General features: G+C 46.9%; 1 protein-coding gene across 1 annotated transcript in view; it reads right to left on the reverse strand.

Annotated features, from left to right (window-relative positions):
* The window catches only part of DOCK2 (dedicator of cytokinesis 2), a 1347187-nt gene that overhangs the window by 1245792 nt on the left and 82809 nt on the right, over positions 1-18586 (reverse strand). Inside the window, exon 4 of the mRNA XM_077266018.1 lies at positions 6595-6650. Within this exon, the coding sequence (XP_077122133.1) occupies positions 6595-6650 (56 nt within the window). The remainder of the gene's footprint in view (positions 1-6594; positions 6651-18586) is intronic.

Consider the following 18586-nt stretch of genomic DNA (forward strand, 5'->3'; position numbering starts at 1 on the left):
GAGTATCTATTTCTAATTTTGAAATTCACCGGTACCTGCTGCATTTTCCACCCTAGGCTTATACTCGAGTCAATAAGTTTTCCCAGTTTTTTGTGGCAAAATTAGGGGGGTCGGCTTATACTCGGGTCGGCTTATACTCGAGTATATACGGTAGTTAGGATCTGATTCCACTGTTTTTTAAAATCATCTGAGTAGAATGTAGTGGAGATTTTTTTAATCCTAAGACCTCTTGGAACCATTTCTTTAGCCACATAGTTTTGTAAGGTGGTAAGGTTCCACCACAATTTCAGTTCAGTTTTCATAAGTCTTTCAGATTCATTCAGATGTGAGATGAAATCTCCGTTCCCTGCTGGGTCAGACCCTGCATCTCTGAACACCTGTGCCATCTTGGCTAATCTTTCTTGAGAGTGCATAATGTATCAAGTGAAACGAAAAAATATATAAAAATATATAAAAACAAACACCAGAAGTCCACCTTTCATTAAATAGTAGGATAAGGGTTGGGAGACATCGGCAAAGTCAGATAATATCAGCACATAAGAAAAAAAAAGGCTTAAAAAGCCATAGCCAGCTCACCAACCAGTCCTGCAGGTACAGAGCACGGAGGTTCGTCCTGACCCAGACGTCCTAGCAGCAGCAAATCCAATAGAAAATAGATACTCCAGCTCCGATAAAATTGAAGTCTTTATTTATCCAAAATGGTTAAAACGTAGTCCTTACATTTGGTGGACCAAACAGGTGTATATAGATCATGGTTACGCGTTTCGACCTAGATCGGTCTTAATCATGCCTGTATCACATCACAAATGAGAGCTATATATATATAGTGTTTAAAAAAAAAAAAAAAAAAGGGAATGAAAAGGGAATCCGCCCTCTTAACATCACATGATTTTTAAACAAAAGTGCAATTTAAAAGTTTGTATAGGGTTTTTATAGATGCGGTACCGCAGCGTGTAGTACATGCGCTCATGCACAATTGGGAAGTGAATTCTGGAATTCTGACAAAAATAAGAGTTATAATATTAATAGCTTTATTAACTGTCATACAAAAAATGTAGTATACAAAATAGACTGTGCTGCGTGTCAGATTTCCTATGTAGGTTGCACGTCACGTAAATTAAAAATGCGCATAATGGAGCATCTTAGAGATGTTAATATGTGTAATACTACGAATAGAAATATTTCAATGGCTGCAAAACATTTTTCTACCATGCACAATGGGGATATTTCATCATTTAGGCTATGTTCACACGCTGCGGGTTTTGCTGCGGACCCGCAGCTGTTTTGCAGCTGCGGGTCCGCATCCTTTTTCCATGTAGGTTACAGTACAATGTAACCTAATGGAAAACAAAACCCGCTGTGCCGACGATCCTTTTTTTCTGTGGAAAATCCGCGCGGATTTTCTGCAGAAAAAAAGAAGGAGCATGTCACTTCTTGGTGCAGAATCGCAGCGATTCTGCACCCATAGAAATGCATTGAACCGCTAACTTCCCGCATGGGTCTGTGCCCACGTTGCGGGAAGTTAAGTGGATAATGTGCGGGTGGTACCCGGGCTGGAGGAGAGGAGACTCTCCTCCAGGCCCTGGGAACCATATTTGGGTGTAAAAAAAAAGAATTAAAATAAAAAATCATGCTATACTCACCTCTCAGCGCTGCCCGCGGTGTCCGGTCTCAGTTGCTGTGCGAACAGGACCTGTGGTGACGTCGCGGTCACATGACCGTGATGATGCCGCGGTCACATGACCGTGACGTCACGAAGGTCCTTGTCGGCACAGCCGCTTGCAGCGCCGGGGAGATCGCGACGTCAGAGGGTGAGTATAGCCAATTTTTATTATTTTTTACATTACTATTGATGCTGCATATTGCTGCATATGCAGCATCAATAGTACAGCAGTAATCCCGCAGCGGAAACCGCGGAACAAACCACGATAAATCTGCAGGGATAACCGCAGCGGTTTTGCCCTGCAGATTTTCAATTCCGCTGCGGGATTAACCCGCAGAGGAACCCGCAGCGTGTGAACGTGGCCTTAAAGTGCATGGCATTGAAAAAATCTATCCGCCTAATCGAGGAGGAGATATTAACAGACGCCTACTTACGAGGGAGGCGTTTTGGATTTATAATTTAAATACTCGCTTTCCCAAAGGTTTAAACAAATGAATCAAAATATTGTATCACTATTGCTAATTGTTTATTGTTATTATTTTAAATTGCACTTTGTATTTAAATATATGTTCGTAGGACCTTCTGTTTAAAAATCATGTGATGTTAAGAGGGCGGATTCCCTTTTCATTCCCCCTTTTTTTTTAACACTATATATATATATATATATATATATATATATATATATATATATATATACAGTGCCTACAAGTAGTATTCAACCCCCTGCAGATTTAGCAGGTTTACACATTTGGAATTAACTTGGCATTGTGACATTTGGAAGTAGATCAGCCTGGAAGTGTGAAATGCACTGCAGGAAAAAAGAATGTTATTTCTTTGTTTATTTTTTTTTTAAATTGTGAAAAGTCTTTTCAGAGGGTCATTTATTATTCAACCCCTCAACCCACCAGAATTCTGTTTGGTTCCCCTAAAGTATTAAGTAGTAGTTCAGGCACAAAGAACAATGAGCTTCACATGTTTGGATTAATTATCTCTTTTTCCAGCCTTTTCTGACTATTTAAGACCCTCCCCAAACTTGTGAACAGCACTCATACATGGTCAACATGGGAAAGACAAAGGAGCATTCCAAGGCCATCAGAGACAAGATCGTGGAGGGTCACAAGGCTGGCAAGGGGTACAAAACCCTTTCCAAGGAGTTGGGCCTACCTGTCTCCACTGTTGGGAGCATCATCCGGAAGTGTAAGGCTTATTGAACTACTGTTAGCCTTCCACGGCCTGGACAGCCTTTGAAAGTTTCCTCCCGTGCCAAGGCCAGGCTTGTCCGAAGAGTCAAGGCTAACCCAAGGACAACAAGGAAGGAGCTCCGGGAAGATCTCATGGCAGTGGGGACATTGGTTTCAGTCAATACGATAAGTAACGTACTCCACCGCAATGGTCTCCATTCCAGATGAGCCCGTAAGGTACCTTTACTTTCAAAGCGTCATGTCAAGGCTCGTCTACAGTTTGCTCATGATCACTTGGAGGACTCTGAGACTGACTGGTTCAAGGTTCTCTGGTCTGATGAGACCAAGATCGAGATCTTTGGTGCCAACCACACACGTGACGTTTGGAGACTGGATGGCACTGCATACGACCCCAAGAATACCATCCCTACAGTCATGCATGGTAGTGGCAGCATCATGCTGTGGGGCTGTTTCTCAGCCAAGGGGCCTGGCCATCTGGTCCACATCCATGGGAAGATGGATAGCACTGCCTACCTGGAGATTTTGGCCAAGAACCTCTGCTCCTCCATCAAGGATCTTAAGATGGGTCGTCATTTCATCTTCCAACAAGACAACGACCCAAAGCACACAGCCAAGAAAACCAAGGCCTGGTTCATGAGGCAAAAAATCAAGGTGTTGCAGTGGCCTAGTCAGTCTCCTGACCTTAACCCAATTGAAAACTTGTGGAAGGAGCTCAAGATTAAAGTCCACATGAGACACCCAAAGAACCTAGATAACTTGGAGAAGATCTGCATGGAGGAGTGAGCCAAGATAACTCCAGAAGGCACAGATGATTGGCCTCGGGGAGACCAAAACATCCAACACCGCGGAGACACCATCACGTGTTTCTCAACGCAGTGATCCAGAACACTGCCCCCATCCCTTATGGGAAATATGCAAATGCATGTGGGATAGCTGCGGAGACACCATCACGTGTTTCTAAATGCAAGCAGTGAATAGCCAGGCCTTTCCCCGGGAAGGAACAACCACGGGAAGGGCAGCATCCAATACAGGAAAACCACCTATGCCAAGCATGGTATCCATCCACAGACAGCTGTTTCAGGGTGTTTGCCCCTCATCAGTGTGGAGTAGGAATCTGGCTATTAGGAGCAGTGCCTAGTAAAAGGCTGTAAAGGCACAGATGATTGGCCTCGGGGAGACCAAAACATCCAACACTGCGGAGACACCATCACGTGTTTCTCAACGCAGTGATCCAGAACACTGCCCCCATCCCTTATGGGAAATATGCAAATGCATGTGGGATAGCTGCGGAGACACCATCACGTGTTTCTCAATGCAAGCAGTGAATAGCCAGGCCTTTCCCCGGGAAGGAACAACCACGGGAAGGGCAGCATCCAATACAGGAAAACCACCTATGCCAAGCATGGTATCCATCCACAGACAGCTGTTTCGGGGTGTTTGCCCCTCATCAGTGTGGAGTAGGAATCTGGCTATTAGGAGCAGTGCCTAGTAAAAGGCTGTAAAGGCACAGATGATTGGCCTCGGGGAGACCAAAACATCCAACACCGCGGAGACACCATCACGTGTTTCTCAACGCAGTGATCCTGAACACTGCCCCCATCCCTTATGGGAAATATGCAAATGCATGTGGGATAGCTGCGGAGACACCATCACGTGTTTCTCAACGCAAGCAGTGAATAGCCAGGCCTTTCCCCGGGAAGGAACAACCCCAAGGCCAATCATCTGTGCCTTTACAGCCTTTTACTAGGCACTGCTCCTAATAGCCAGATTCCTACTCCACACTGATGAGGGGCAAACACCCCGAAACAGCTGTCTGTGGATGGATACCATGCTTGGCATAGGTGGTTTTCCTGTATTGGATGCTGCCCTTCCCGTGGTTGTTCCTTCCCGGGGAAAGGCCTGGCTATTCACTGCTTGCGTTGAGAAACATGTGATGGTGTCTCCGCAGCTATCCCACATGCATTTGCATATTTCCCATAAGGGATGGGGGCAGTGTTCTGGATCACTGCGTTGAGAAACATGTGATGGTGTCTCCGCGGTGTTGGATGTTTTGGTCTCCCCGAGGCCAATCATCTGTGCCTTTACAGCCTTTTACTAGGCACTGCTCCTAATAGCCAGATTCCTACTCCACACTGATGAGGGGCAAACACCCCGAAACAGCTGTCTGTGGATGGATACCATGCTTGGCATAGGTGGTTTTCCTGTATTGGATGCTGCCCTTCCCGTGGTTGTTCCTTCCTGGGGAAAGGCCTGGCTATTCACTGCTTGCGTTGAGAAACACGTGATGGTGTCTCCGCAGCTATCCCACATGAAAGATAACTCCAGAGACCTGTGCCGGCCTGATCAGGTCTTATAAAAGACGATTATTAGCTGTAATTGCAAACAAAGGTTATTCCACAAAATATTAAACCTAGGGGTTGAATAATAATTGACCCACACTTTTATGTTTAAAATTTATAAAAATTTAACTGAGCAACAAAACTTTTTGGTTTGTAAGATTTATGCATCTGTTAATAAATCCTGCTCTTGTTTGAAGTTTGAAGGCTCTAACTTATTTGCATCTTATTAAACCTGCTAAATCTGTAGGGGGTTGAATACTACTTGTAGGCATTGTAGCTCTCATTTGTGAAGTGATACAGGCATGATTAAGACCGATCTAGGTCGAAACGCGTAGCCGTGATCTATATACACCTGTTTGGTCCACCAAATGTAAGGACTACATTTTAACCATTTTGGATAAATAAAGACTTCAATTTTATCGGAGTTGGAGTATCTATTTTCTATTGAATTTGCTGCTGCTAGGATGTCTGGGTCAGGACGAACCTCCGTGCTCTGTACCTGCAGGACTGGTTGGTGAGCTGGCTATGGCTTTTTAAGGCTACGTTCACATTTGCGTTGTGCGCCGCAGCGTCGGCGCCGCAACGCACAACGCAAACAAAAACGCAGCAAAACGCATGCACAATGCTGCGTTTTGCGCCGCATGCGTCCTTTTTTTAATTGATTTTGGACGCAGCAAAAATGCAACTTGCTGCGTCCTCTGCGCCCGGACGCAGGCGCCGCAGGGACGCATGCGGCGCAAAACGCAAGTGCGACGCATGTCCATGCGCCCCCATGTTAAATATAGGGGCGCATGACGCATGCGGCGATGCTGCGGCGCCCGACGCTGCGGCGCCGACCGCAAATGTGAACGTAGCCTAAGCCTTTTTTTTTCTTATGTGCTGATCTTTTTTATTTAAGTGGTAAAAAGAATCCAACGTATATAAAAAATGTTTAAAAATGGCGCCATTTTCCGAGGCCTGTAGCATTTCAATTTTTCACGATCTGAGGCTGGGTGAGCTTAGTTTTTGTGCACCAAACTAATGTTTTTATTGATACTATTTTGGGGTAAATGCTATGCTTTGATCATCTGTTATTGCATTTTATTCCAATGTTGTTGTGACCAAAAAAACGTAATTCCGGTATTTTGAATTTTGTTTTCGTTACGCTGTTTACCAATTGAATTTATTATTTTTATATTTTGATAGATTGGGTGTTTCTGAATGCAGTAAAGCAATTGAAACAAGCATTATTAAGGTAAGATTTAAGGCTTAAATAGGATTTATTTATAGATATTTATCTGATGATATTTAATATAATAAAGTAGTACAGAAAAAACTACTCAGAAAATGTTGCGACTATGTTCTGAGCAGATCATGTGTAGTGGTCAGAAAAGTAAAAGTGCAATCATACCTTTTCTTTTGATTTGTAACCTCCTTGATGTGGATAAATGATTTAGGAAATATTCCCTGTAGGAAATAAGAGCAGCATGAATTACAACCCATTCACTGGATAGCACATTTTGTAATGCCCATGTATTATATGTCACAGATATCATGCACATATACAGATCATCCATAACCCTAAACCACCTGTTTATTTCTTGCCCATGCTCCAACCTATCAAGGTATGACCTCCATTAATCCCATGAATGTGTACTGTTATACCTGGCCTCAAGACAATGGCAGCAGATTTGTTAAATCCTGCAAGTTCCAGCACATTCCACAGTGAACCATTTCCATGAGCCTTTCGTAAATTGTACTAACCAGTTCAAACTACTGGCACCCCACTGTCTTGGAGATTGCTTTGATCCATTCTCGCTCCTGGAACTTAAAAACTGCCTGGACTGTTCAGTTGATGCATATACTACCCCTTGACTAGCACCCATATAAAAAATACATGCTTTTTACTTCACTTTTTACTGATTTTAATGCTGTGAGTTATGTATTTGTATCACAATAATAAGCTATACAACAATGAATGAAGCTCATCTTAATTCTCTCTGTATGTACCATATATCACATTTCATCCATTAGACTGAATATGAAACATGCAATATAAGATACTGTATACTGTAAGTATAGACCTTATCCTGTGACAACTTGCTGGTTCACTTAATTGCCCTCAATTTGCACCATGTTAAGTTATTCTCCTTCTTTCTGAGCTCCTAGTGAGCTTTATTAACTTCCTATTTACCCCCAAAACTTAGCCATACATCCTTTAAGGTTATCTGATTATCACAATGTCATGTTTATTTTATTATTGCCTAAACTTTATGAATGAATATTAAACCTTTTCTCTAAATTTAGATAAGGAATTGTCAGTCACCTTGTTATTTTACCAAATCTGCATACTCTTGTTACATGAATCTTTGTATGTCATGATGAATGTATTAATTTGTTTAATTCAATGTATTGTGCTTAATTTTAGTGTATGTACTGGTGCTTCTCACAAAATTAGAATATCACCAAAAAGATCATTTCAGTTCTTCAATACAAAAAGTGTATCTCATACATTATGTAGAGTCATTACAAACAGAGTGATCTATTTCATGTGTTTATTTCTGTTAATGTTAATGATTATGGCTTACAGCCAATGAAAACCCAAAAGTCATTATCTCAGTAAATTAGGATAATTAGCAAAAACACCTGCAAAGTCTTCCTATGGCCGTGGTCACACTTGCGAGAAACTCGCACGAGTCTCGCACCTCAGTTCCCGACACTGCCGCCGGCACTCAGACCGGAGCATTGAGCTGCATTAAAATATATGCAGCCGCACACTCCGGTCCTGAGTGCCAGCGGCAGTGTCAGGTATTGAGGTGCAAGACACGTGTGAGTTTCTCACAAGTGTGACCCCGGCCTAAGTGTTTAAAAAGATTCCTTAGTCTGTTAGGACTTGGCACCTGTCCACACTGCCAAAAGTACCAATACCTGGTTTAAAATCAACAGTATCTCTGTGCTTGATTGCCAGTAAACTCGCCTAACCTTAACCCCATAGAGGAAGATGACAGATGCCAGACCCAACAATGCAGACAAGCTGAAGGCTGCTATCAAAGCAACCTGGGCTTCCATAACACCTCAGCAGTGCTGATTTCCTCCATGCCATGCCGCATTGATGCAGTAATTGATGCAAAAGGAGCCTTGGCCAAGTATTGAGTGCATTTACTGAACATACTTTTCAGTAGGCCAACATTTCGGCTTTTAAAATCATTTTTTAAGTTGTTGTTATAAAGTATTCTAATTTACTGAGATAATGACATTTTGGGTTTTCATTGGCTGTAAGCCATAATCATCAACATTAACAGAAAGAAATACTTGAAATAGATCACTCTGTTTGTAATGACTCTATGTAATATATGAGATTAACTTTTTGTTTTGAAGAACTGAAATAAATAAATTTGGAAAAACGTTCCCTTGAACGTTTTTCTGAGACGACGGGCCTCCAAAACCCGACGCATCCAGTGCATGATGGACGCGACATGTGGCCATACATCGCGATCCGTCGGCAATACAAGTCTATGGAGAAAAAACGCATCCTGTGGGCAAATTTGAAGGATGCGTTTTTTTCCCAAAATGACGCATTGCGACGTATACTAAAAAACGGAAATGTGAAAGTAGCCTAACATAAAGGGGTTTTGAACTTTATGGGAAGGGGACTCAAATAGAACAATTATCAAGCAGAACAGTCACACTCCTGAGGTCTAGCGCTAGCTCTCAGCCACTACTCGAGTCTCTGTGTTTTGGCAGCAGTGGTGAGGTCAAGTTAACAACTTTCTTCACAGCTGCAGTCAATCCCTGAGCTCAGCTGCTGAACTGAGCAATCTATAATATAACGCTGGGAGCGTCACTCTGTCCGAAGCCTTTATAGACTGCGCAAGCGCAAGCGCCGGCGCAGTCTGGACCCCACAGAGTGACGCTCCCAGGAGATCGCGGTATGCGTAAGCACTGAACGCACACCGCGATCTCCAATGGAGAAGCGGGGACGAGCCACGGAGCCAGGAGGGTGAGTATATTTACCTGTCCTCCGTTCCACCGCTGCGCGCGAGCCTCCGTCCTCCACATCCTCTGCCTGAGACGTTCAGTTCAGAGGGCACGATGACGCGCTTTATGCGCGCCGCCCTCTGACTGAACAGTCACAGCCAGAGGACAGGACCCGGAAGACAGACCGGCGCGCAGCAGTGGAACGGGAGGACAGGTAAATATAGCAAGTGCCGGGGGCCTGAGCTAGCGGCGACCCCGGCACCTGACCCCCACAGCGCGCCGGTGTCCCCGCCTGCTCAGGCCCCCAGCACAGCCACGCACAGCCGCCCGCAGTCAGCAGAGCCACGCACAGCCCCCCCGCAGTCAGCAGAGCCACGCACAGCCCCCCGCAGTCAGCAGAGCCACGCACAGCCCTCCGCAGTCAGCAGAGCCACGCACAGCCCCCCGCAGTCAGCAGAGCCACGCACAGCCCCCCGCAGTCAGCAGAGCCACGCACAGCCCCCCGCAGTCAGCAGAGCCACGCACAGCCGCCCGCAGTCAGCAGAGCCACGCACAGCCCCCCGCAGTCAGCAGAGCCACGCACAGCCGCCCGCAGTCAGCAGAGCCACGCACAGCCGCCCGCAGTCAGCAGAGCCACGCACAGCCGCCCGCAGTCAGCAGAGCCACGCACAGCCGCCCGCAGTCAGCAGAGCCACGCACAGCCGCCCGCAGTCAGCAGAGCCACGCACAGCCGCCCGCAGTCAGCAGAGCCACGCACAGCCGCCCGCAGTCAGCAGAGCCACGCACAGCCGCCCGCAGTCAGCAGAGCCACGCACAGCCGCCCGCAGTCAGCAGAGCCACGCACAGCCCCCCGCAGTCAGCAGAGCCACGCACAGCCGCCCGCACTCAGCAGAGCCACGCACAGCCGCCCGCACTCAGCAGAGCCACGCACAGCCGCCCGCACTCAGCAGAGCCACGCACAGCCGCCCGCACTCAGCAGAGCCACGCACACCCGCCCGCACTCAGCAGAGCCACGCACAGCCGCCCGCACTCAGCAGAGCCACGCACAGCCGCCCGCACTCAGCAGAGCCACGCACAGCCGCCCGCACTCAGCAGAGCCACGCACAGCCGCCCGCACTCAGCAGAGCCACGCACAGCCGCCCGCACTCAGCAGAGCCACGCACAGCCGCCCGCACTCAGCAGAGCCACGCACAGCCGCCCGCACTCAGCAGAGCCACGCACAGCCGCCCGCACTCAGCAGAGCCACGCACAGCCGCCCGCACTCAGCAGAGCCACGCACAGCCGCCCGCACTCAGCAGAGCCACGCACAGCCGCCCGCACTCAGCAGAGCCACGCACAGCCGCCCGCACTCAGCAGAGCCACGCACAGCCGCCCGCACTCAGCAGAGCCACGCACAGCCGCCCGCACTCAGCAGAGCCACGCACAGCCGCCCGCACTCAGCAGAGCCACGCACAGCCGCCCGCACTCAGCAGAGCCACGCACAGCCGCCCGCACTCAGCAGAGCCACGCACAGCCGCCCGCACTCAGCAGAGCCACGCACAGCCGCCCGCACTCAGCAGAGCCACGCACAGCCGCCCGCACTCAGCAGAGCCATGCACAGCCGCCCGCACTCAGCAGAGCCACGCACAGCCGCCCGCACTCAGCAGAGCCACGCACAGCCGCCCGCACTCAGCAGAGCCACGCACAGCCGCCCGCACTCAGCAGAGCCACGCACAGCCGCCCGCACTCAGCAGAGCCACGCACAGCCGCCCGCACTCAGCAGAGCCACGCACAGCCGCCCGCACTCAGCAGAGCCACGCACAGCCGCCCGCACTCAGCAGAGCCACGCACAGCCGCCCGCAGTCAGCAGAGCCACGCACAGCCGCCCGCAGTCAGCAGAGCCACGCACAGCCGCCCGCAGTCAGCAGAGCCACGCACAGCTGCCCGCAGTCAGCAGAGCCACGCACAGCCGCCCGCAGTCAGCAGAGCCACGCACAGCCGCCCGCAGTCAGCAGAGCCACGCACAGCCGCCTGCAGTCAGCAGAGCCACGCACAGCCGCCCGCAGTCAGCAGAGCCACGCACAGCCGCCCGCAGTCAGCAGAGCCACGCACAGCCGCCCGCAGTCAGCAGAGCCACGCACAGCCGCCCGCAGTCAGCAGAGCCACGCACAGCCGCCCGCAGTCAGCAGAGCCACGCACAGCCGCCCGCAGTCAGCAGAGCCACGCACAGCCGCCCGCAGTCAGCAGAGCCACGCACAGCCGCCCGCAGTCAGCAGAGCCACGCACAGCCGCCCGCAGTCAGCAGAGCCACGCACAGCCGCCCGCAGTCAGCAGAGCCACGCACAGCCGCCCGCAGTCAGCAGAGCCACGCACAGCCGCCCGCAGTCAGCAGAGCCACGCACAGCCGCCCGCACTCAGCAGAGCCACGCACAGCCGCCCGCACTCAGCAGAGCCATGCACAGCCGCCCGCACTCAGCACAGCCGCCCGCACTCAGCACAGCCGCCCGCACTCAGCACAGCCGCACTCGGGCAGTAGAGCCGGAGAGAGAAAGATGGGAGCAACATATGGCAGAATGGAAACAGGAACAGGCAGAATGGGGGCGCGGGATGGGAGCAGCACATGACAGAATGATCGCGCACGATGGGAGCAGCACATGACAGGATGGGGGTGCAGGATGGGAGCACATGACAGGATGGGGCGCAGGATGGGAGCAGCACATGACAGGATGGGAGCAGCACATGACAGGATGGGAGCACACACATGACAGGATGGGGGTGTAGGATGGAGCAGCATATGACAGGATGGGGGCGCAGGATGGGAGCACATGACAGGATGGGGACGAAGGATTGAGCAGCACATGACAGGATGGGGGCGCAGGATGGAGGAGCACATGACAGGATGGGGGCGCAGGATGGAGCAGCACATGACAGGATGGGGCCGCAGGATGGAGGAGCACATGACAGGATGGGGACGCAGGATGGAGCAGCACATGACAGGATGGGGACGCAGGATGGAGCAGCACATGACAGGATGGTGACCATATACCAATATAAATGCTCGCCACCCGGGCGTAGAACGGGTTCAATAGCTAGTTGACAATAAGCAGTGATGCTTGCTGTCAATATTACACCACTACTTCAGCCAAACAACAAGACATGAGCAATGGCACGGAGTCTGTATTGGACCCTAAAAGGGTGAGTATTTGGTTTGTTTATTATTTATGTTGTATAAGGTTGTCTAGGGTCCACTTTTTTAAAGACAAAAACCCCTTTAATAACTTTGATTGCTCTTCTCTGCACCTGCTCCAATTCAGTTATGCCCCTTTTATACACTGTACTATTTCAAGTGTGCCCTGACTAGTGGCTTGATGCCAAACTATGTTTCTTTATGAGCATCTATGCCCCTCTATGTCATTTTAATAATGCGGTCAGAACCTCTATGATTCATAAGCCATATATCCAAAAGCAAGCCTCTTACAAGGTGATATTAAGGACAAATATGAATATGTTTAATTTGCTGTGGAAGAGGAATAATCACAATTTCAGATGCCATCAGGATCTTTGAGCAATTGGGGACATTGATGAAGAATTAAGCTATACGCACAGTCTAAATATAGTTTTCAACATTGAAATTGCAACACTAAGAAGGAAAAATGGAATTATGAAAATCACAGGGTTGAAAGACAACTTATTAACATGCAAATTTTGAAAAAATGGAATCAAAATGTTCAAAATATCTTGATTTATTTCAATATCAAGTATTAATGCCACAAACAAAGAAACATGCATTTGAACTCCATATCATTCCATCAATGAAGTTATTTATGGTTGTATGAGGAAGGGATATTCTGAATGTACTTGGGCATGCAATTTATCAAGATCCTCTGCTGTCAGCTCTCTTTGCAATAGCCGACCAATGACGTCATAGATGTACAAAATGGGAGATAATTCCAGAGACACAGCAGGCCATAATAACTTGGGTAGGCTATGCTTGCTGCTCACAGTACCAAAAAAAAGTGGCCTGGCATTGTTGTGTTGAAAAACAGTTTCAGGGACACTTCCATGTTCCCTTGTGAACAGGGCAACCATCAGAGCATTACTACTGTTTGATGCCTGATGAGCAGAAGTAAAGAGGGGGGGGCGGTCCCTGTCTGGGCCCCCTCTTGTGCTTATGTTCACCAGGCCCTAAAGTATTATAAAGTAGCTTGCGCCATCGCAGGGAGCCTTCCTGGTCCTTGCATCTCAAAGAGAGTCCCTCCTACTCTTCTGTGACGCATGGGTGATTGCATGTATGCAATGATGCTGGCATGTATGATACTATCCAGAAGTGGAGCGAGCTGACCTGCAGAGGATTGTGAGAGGTAAATATGACAAACTTTTTTTTAATACAATGAATCAAATGGCTATGGGAGGATGATGATGAATTGAGGGTGTGGGACAGAAGCCAGTGAATGACGATGTATTAATTTGGGGAGCGCAAATAATGATGAACTGGAGGTGGGGGACAGCAAATGATGAATTGAAGGTGAGGGTTAGGGAGAGCAAATGATGATGAATAGAGGGCAAGGGGAGAGAAAGGAAAAGACATAATGAATTGTGGTATAGGGAGGCATGTAAATATACAGTAATGAATGGGGGAGATGGAGCTACAGAGCAGGGGCTTTGAGGATGCAGGAGTGTAACTGGTTATGAATTAGGGGAAGAGTAGAGGGGCTAATTAATTTACAGTATATATTTATTGGTTGGGGAAAGTGGCTATTTATAGTTAGTTCAGGTCAAAGTGAGGGAATACAATTTATATTTGGAATGCTGGCTTGAATAATAACTAATTAGATATTAATGGTGGGTAAAACTGGGAAAAAGTTGGAAATGTGCTCTGGGAGAGGTTCTCTAGATAACTCTGTGATTTTATACAGAAAGGAGTAGAGGCAGGAAGGAGTGATGACTAGTGTTGAGCATTCCGACACCGCAAGTATCGGGTATCGGCCGATACTTGCGGTATCGGAATTCCGATACTGAGATCCGATACTTTTGTGGTATCGGGAATCGGAATCGGAAGTTCCCAGTGTATGGTTCCCAGGGTCTGAAGGAGAGGAAACTCTCCTTCAGGCCCTGGGATCCATATGAATGTGTAAAATAAAGAATTAAAATAAAAAATATTGATATACTCACCTGTCCGGAGGCCCCTGGACATCACCGCTGGTAACCGGCAGCCTTCTTTGTTTAAAATGAGCACGTTCAGCACCTTCCATGACATCACGGCTTCTGATTGGTGACCGCTCACGCGACCAATCACAAGCCGCGACGTCATCCCTCAGGTCCTAAATTCCATTCTAGGAATTTAGGACCTGAGGGATGACGTCACGGCTTGTGATTGGTCGTGTGAGCGGTCACATGGGCGGCCGCGACCAATCACAAGCCGTGACGTCATCTAAGGCCCTGAACGCACTCATTCTTAAGAAGGAAGGCTGCCAGAAAGAAGCAGGGCGCATCCGAGGGTGAGTATATACCTAATAGGAATATACTCACCCTCGGTTTCTTTCCGGCAGCCTTCCTTCCTAAGAATGAGCGCGTTCAGGGCCTTAGATGACGTCACGGCTTGTGATTGGTCGCGTGGCGGTCACATGGGCGGCCGCGACCAATCAGAAGCCGTGACGTCATGGAAGGCCCTGAATGCGCTCATTTTAAGCAAAGAAGGCTGCCAGTTACCAGCGGTAAGGTCCAGGCTGCGTCAGAGAGGTGAGTATATCAATATTTTTTATTTTAATTCTTTATTTTACACATTAATATGGATCCCAGGGCCTGAAGGAGAGTTTCCTCTCCTTCAGACCCTGGGAACCATCAGGGATACCTTCCGATACTTGAGTCCCATTGACTTGTATTGGTATCGGGTATCGGTATCGGATCAGATCCGATACTTTGCCGGTATCGGCCGATACTTTCCGATACCGATATTTTCAAGTATCGGACGGTATTGCTCAACACTAGTGATGACGGTTTGTGCTAGATGAAGTAGAGAAGTGAAGATGAACGACTTCAACCACAGACGGCACCGGTGAGTCTGTGTGTTACCTGTACACTGACACTATACACTAAATATTATGTAAAGCGCTATTGTGTATAATGGTAATTATGGTAATATTAGTATTTTTTAATTAATAATCAGAATTGCAAAGTTTGGTCACTATGTGGTGGTAATATGTGGTCATGTCATGGTTCTGTAGTATTTGTTCCTTTCATGTGGTATTATTCAGTCACTTTGTGATGGTAAAATGGTCTGGTCATGGTTTGTCAGTATTTGTTCCCTGTATGTGGTATTATTCCAGAACTATGTGGTGGTAATATGTGGTCATGACACTGGAGATCACTGTATTACCTGTACACTGATGCTATATTCAGAGCTACTGTGTATGTCACTGGTGATTCCTGCACTACCTGTACACTGACACTATATACAAAGCTCCTATGGGCAGCACGGTGGCTCAGTGGATAGCACTGCAGCGCTGGAGTCCTGGGTTCTAATCCCACCAAGGACAACATCTGCAAGGAGTTTGTATGTTCTCCCCGTGTTTGCGTGGGTTTCCTCTGGGTACTCCGGTTTCCTCCCACATTCCAAAGACATACTGATAGGGAATTTAGATTGTCAGCCCCATTGGGGACAGTGTGTGCAAAACTGTAAAAGCACTGCGGAATATTTAAGCGCTATATAAAGATTATTTATTTTTTTTTTTATAATGTCACCAGTGATCAGTGTATTACATGTACACTGACACTATACACTGTGTACTATATACAAAGCTCCTGTGTATAATTGCACTTATGATAAAATGTATTTTCTTTTTTAATTAATAACGATCAGTATTGTGGTATTCGGTCACTATGTGGTTTTAATATGTGCTCTAGTCATGGTGTGGCAGTATTTGTCCCTTGAATTTGGTATTATGTGGTAACTATGTGGTCTGGCCATGGTGTGGTGGTACTTGTCCCTTACATGTGGTATTATTGGGTCACTATGTGGTGGTAATATGGGATCCGGTCATAGCGTGACAGTATTTGTTCTTTCTATGTGGTACTATTCAGTCACTTCCTTGGGTAATATGTGGTCTGGTCATGGAGTGATGGTATTTCTCTGTTGTACATGGTAATATTCAGTCACTATGCGGCTGTAACATGTGGTCTGGCCATGGTGTAACGGTATTTGTTCCTTGTATGTGGTATTATTGGTCATTTGAAAAAAATGAATGTCACACATTCTCTTAGAGAAAAATAAATAAAAAATAAACCTAAAAACAGTTGAGCATATTTGTAAAAAACAAAAGCTGATGGCTATGTATCTGATCTGTTGTTCGATGGGAACTGTTAATGTGTGATTGGTGAGGACATGGTGTAGAAGTAGAGTTTTTCCAAGAGTAGGCAGGAGGACTGTGGAAGGTTTGCGGTGGAGGCAGAGCTAGGGAGAAGCCTTGGCTGAGTCTCAAGGGAGCCCAAAAAACATGGCCAATATGAGATGAAGGAATTTCCTGGTGTCAGTCCTGGGTACATTTATTGTTGTACATTTTGCTCTAAGCCCAATGTCATAGAAACACCTTCTGATTATTTGTGTAGACATTGTTTGAAATATTAGGCTTGGTATGTGAGGTATAATTTAACTGCAGTACAGAATTGATCATTATATGCCATGATGAGACCAACACCTGAACAAGTCTTCACAATGAATCATTACAAAGGTCTTACACTTGATGTTATGGTGTGAGGTGACATAATTAGTGGTGAGCGATACCTTCCGATACTCAAAGGTATCAGTATCGGATGGTATCGGCCGATATCCGAAAAATATTGGATATCGCCGATACCGATACCCGATACCAATGCAAGTCAATGGGACACAAGTATCGGAAGGTATCCTGGATGGTTCCCAGGGTCTGAAGGAGAGGAAACTCTCCTTCAGGCCCTGGGATCCATATTCATGTAAAAAATAAAGAATTAAAATAAAAAATATGGATATACTCACCCGTCCGGCGGCCCCTGGACCTTACCGTGACCACACATGTGACTGCTCACGCGACCAATCACAAGCCGCGACGTCATCGCAGGTCCTATACTCCTCATTCTTAGGAACAGAGGCTGCTGGTTGCATCGGTAAGGTCCAGGGGCCGCCGGACGGGTGAGTATATCCATATTTTTTATTTTAATTCTTTATTTTTTACATGAATATGGATGCCAGGGCCTGAAGGAGAGTCTCCTCTCCTCCAGACCCTGGGAACCATACACTGGCAACTTCCGATTCCGATTTCCGATATCACAAAAATATCGGAACTCGGTATCGGAATTCCGATACAGCAAATATCGGCCGATACCCGATACTTGCGGTATCGGAATGCTCAACACTAGACATATTGTATGGTAGTGAGTGTTACATTGATTTGGTTGTGGAATCATTGGTATATGTGCCCAGTTCCATGTGGCACCACACCCTTCTCCCCACAACTCATGGGGGGCCCCATGGTGGCTGCATGATCAGCCACTACGTTGCCATTTTTCCAAAATTTTTGAATAGAACAACGCCAAATTGCATGTTGATTGTGTTGCTAAGAGCAGCCTAAATGTGGTACTATAGACTGCAGAATATTTGGAATTGACCTCCAATGAGCACATTTGGAACTTAATTGATCATAAATAGCAAAAGGAGCACCACAATGGCTCAGTGGCTAACTCTGTTGCTTTTCCACCGCTGGGGTCCTGGATGAAAATCCTACCTATCAAGGATAATATTTGCAAAGGGTTTGTATGTTCTCCCTGTTTTTTAGTGGGTTTACTTTTGGTACTCCAGTTTCCTTCTTCACTCCAAAGACATACTGACAGTGAATTAAAATTGTGAGGCTCAATGATGGCAGTGATGATGATGTGTGTAAAAAGCTGTGAAATTATTACTGCTATGTACACTTTTCAACCTTTTCCCACATATCATGCTTCAAACATAAAGATACCACATGTAAATTTTTGGTGGAGAATCAACAACAAGTGGAACACAATTGTGAAATTGAACAAAATTTATTGGTTATTTTAAATTTTTGCTGAAATTCAAAAACTGAAAAGTGGGGCGTGCAATATTATTCGGCCCCTTTAACTTAATACTTTGTTTCGCCACCTTTTGCTGAGATTACAGCTGCAAGTCGCTTGGGTTATGTCTCTATCAGTTTTGTACATCGAGAGACTGAAATTCTTGCCCATTCTTCCTTGGCAAACAGCTCGAGCTCAGTGAGGTTTGATGGAGATCATTTGTGAGCAGCAGGTTTCAGCTCTTGCCACAGATTATCGATTGGATTGAGGTCTGGACTTTGACTTGGCCATTCTAACACCTGGATATGTTTATTTGTGAACTATTCCATTGTAGATTTTGCTTTATGTTTGGGATCATTGTCTTGTTGGAAGACAAATCTCCATCC

The sequence above is a fragment of the Ranitomeya variabilis genome, chromosome 5, assembly GCF_051348905.1.
Source record: "Ranitomeya variabilis isolate aRanVar5 chromosome 5, aRanVar5.hap1, whole genome shotgun sequence".
NCBI classification, from domain to species: domain Eukaryota; kingdom Metazoa; phylum Chordata; class Amphibia; order Anura; family Dendrobatidae; genus Ranitomeya; species Ranitomeya variabilis.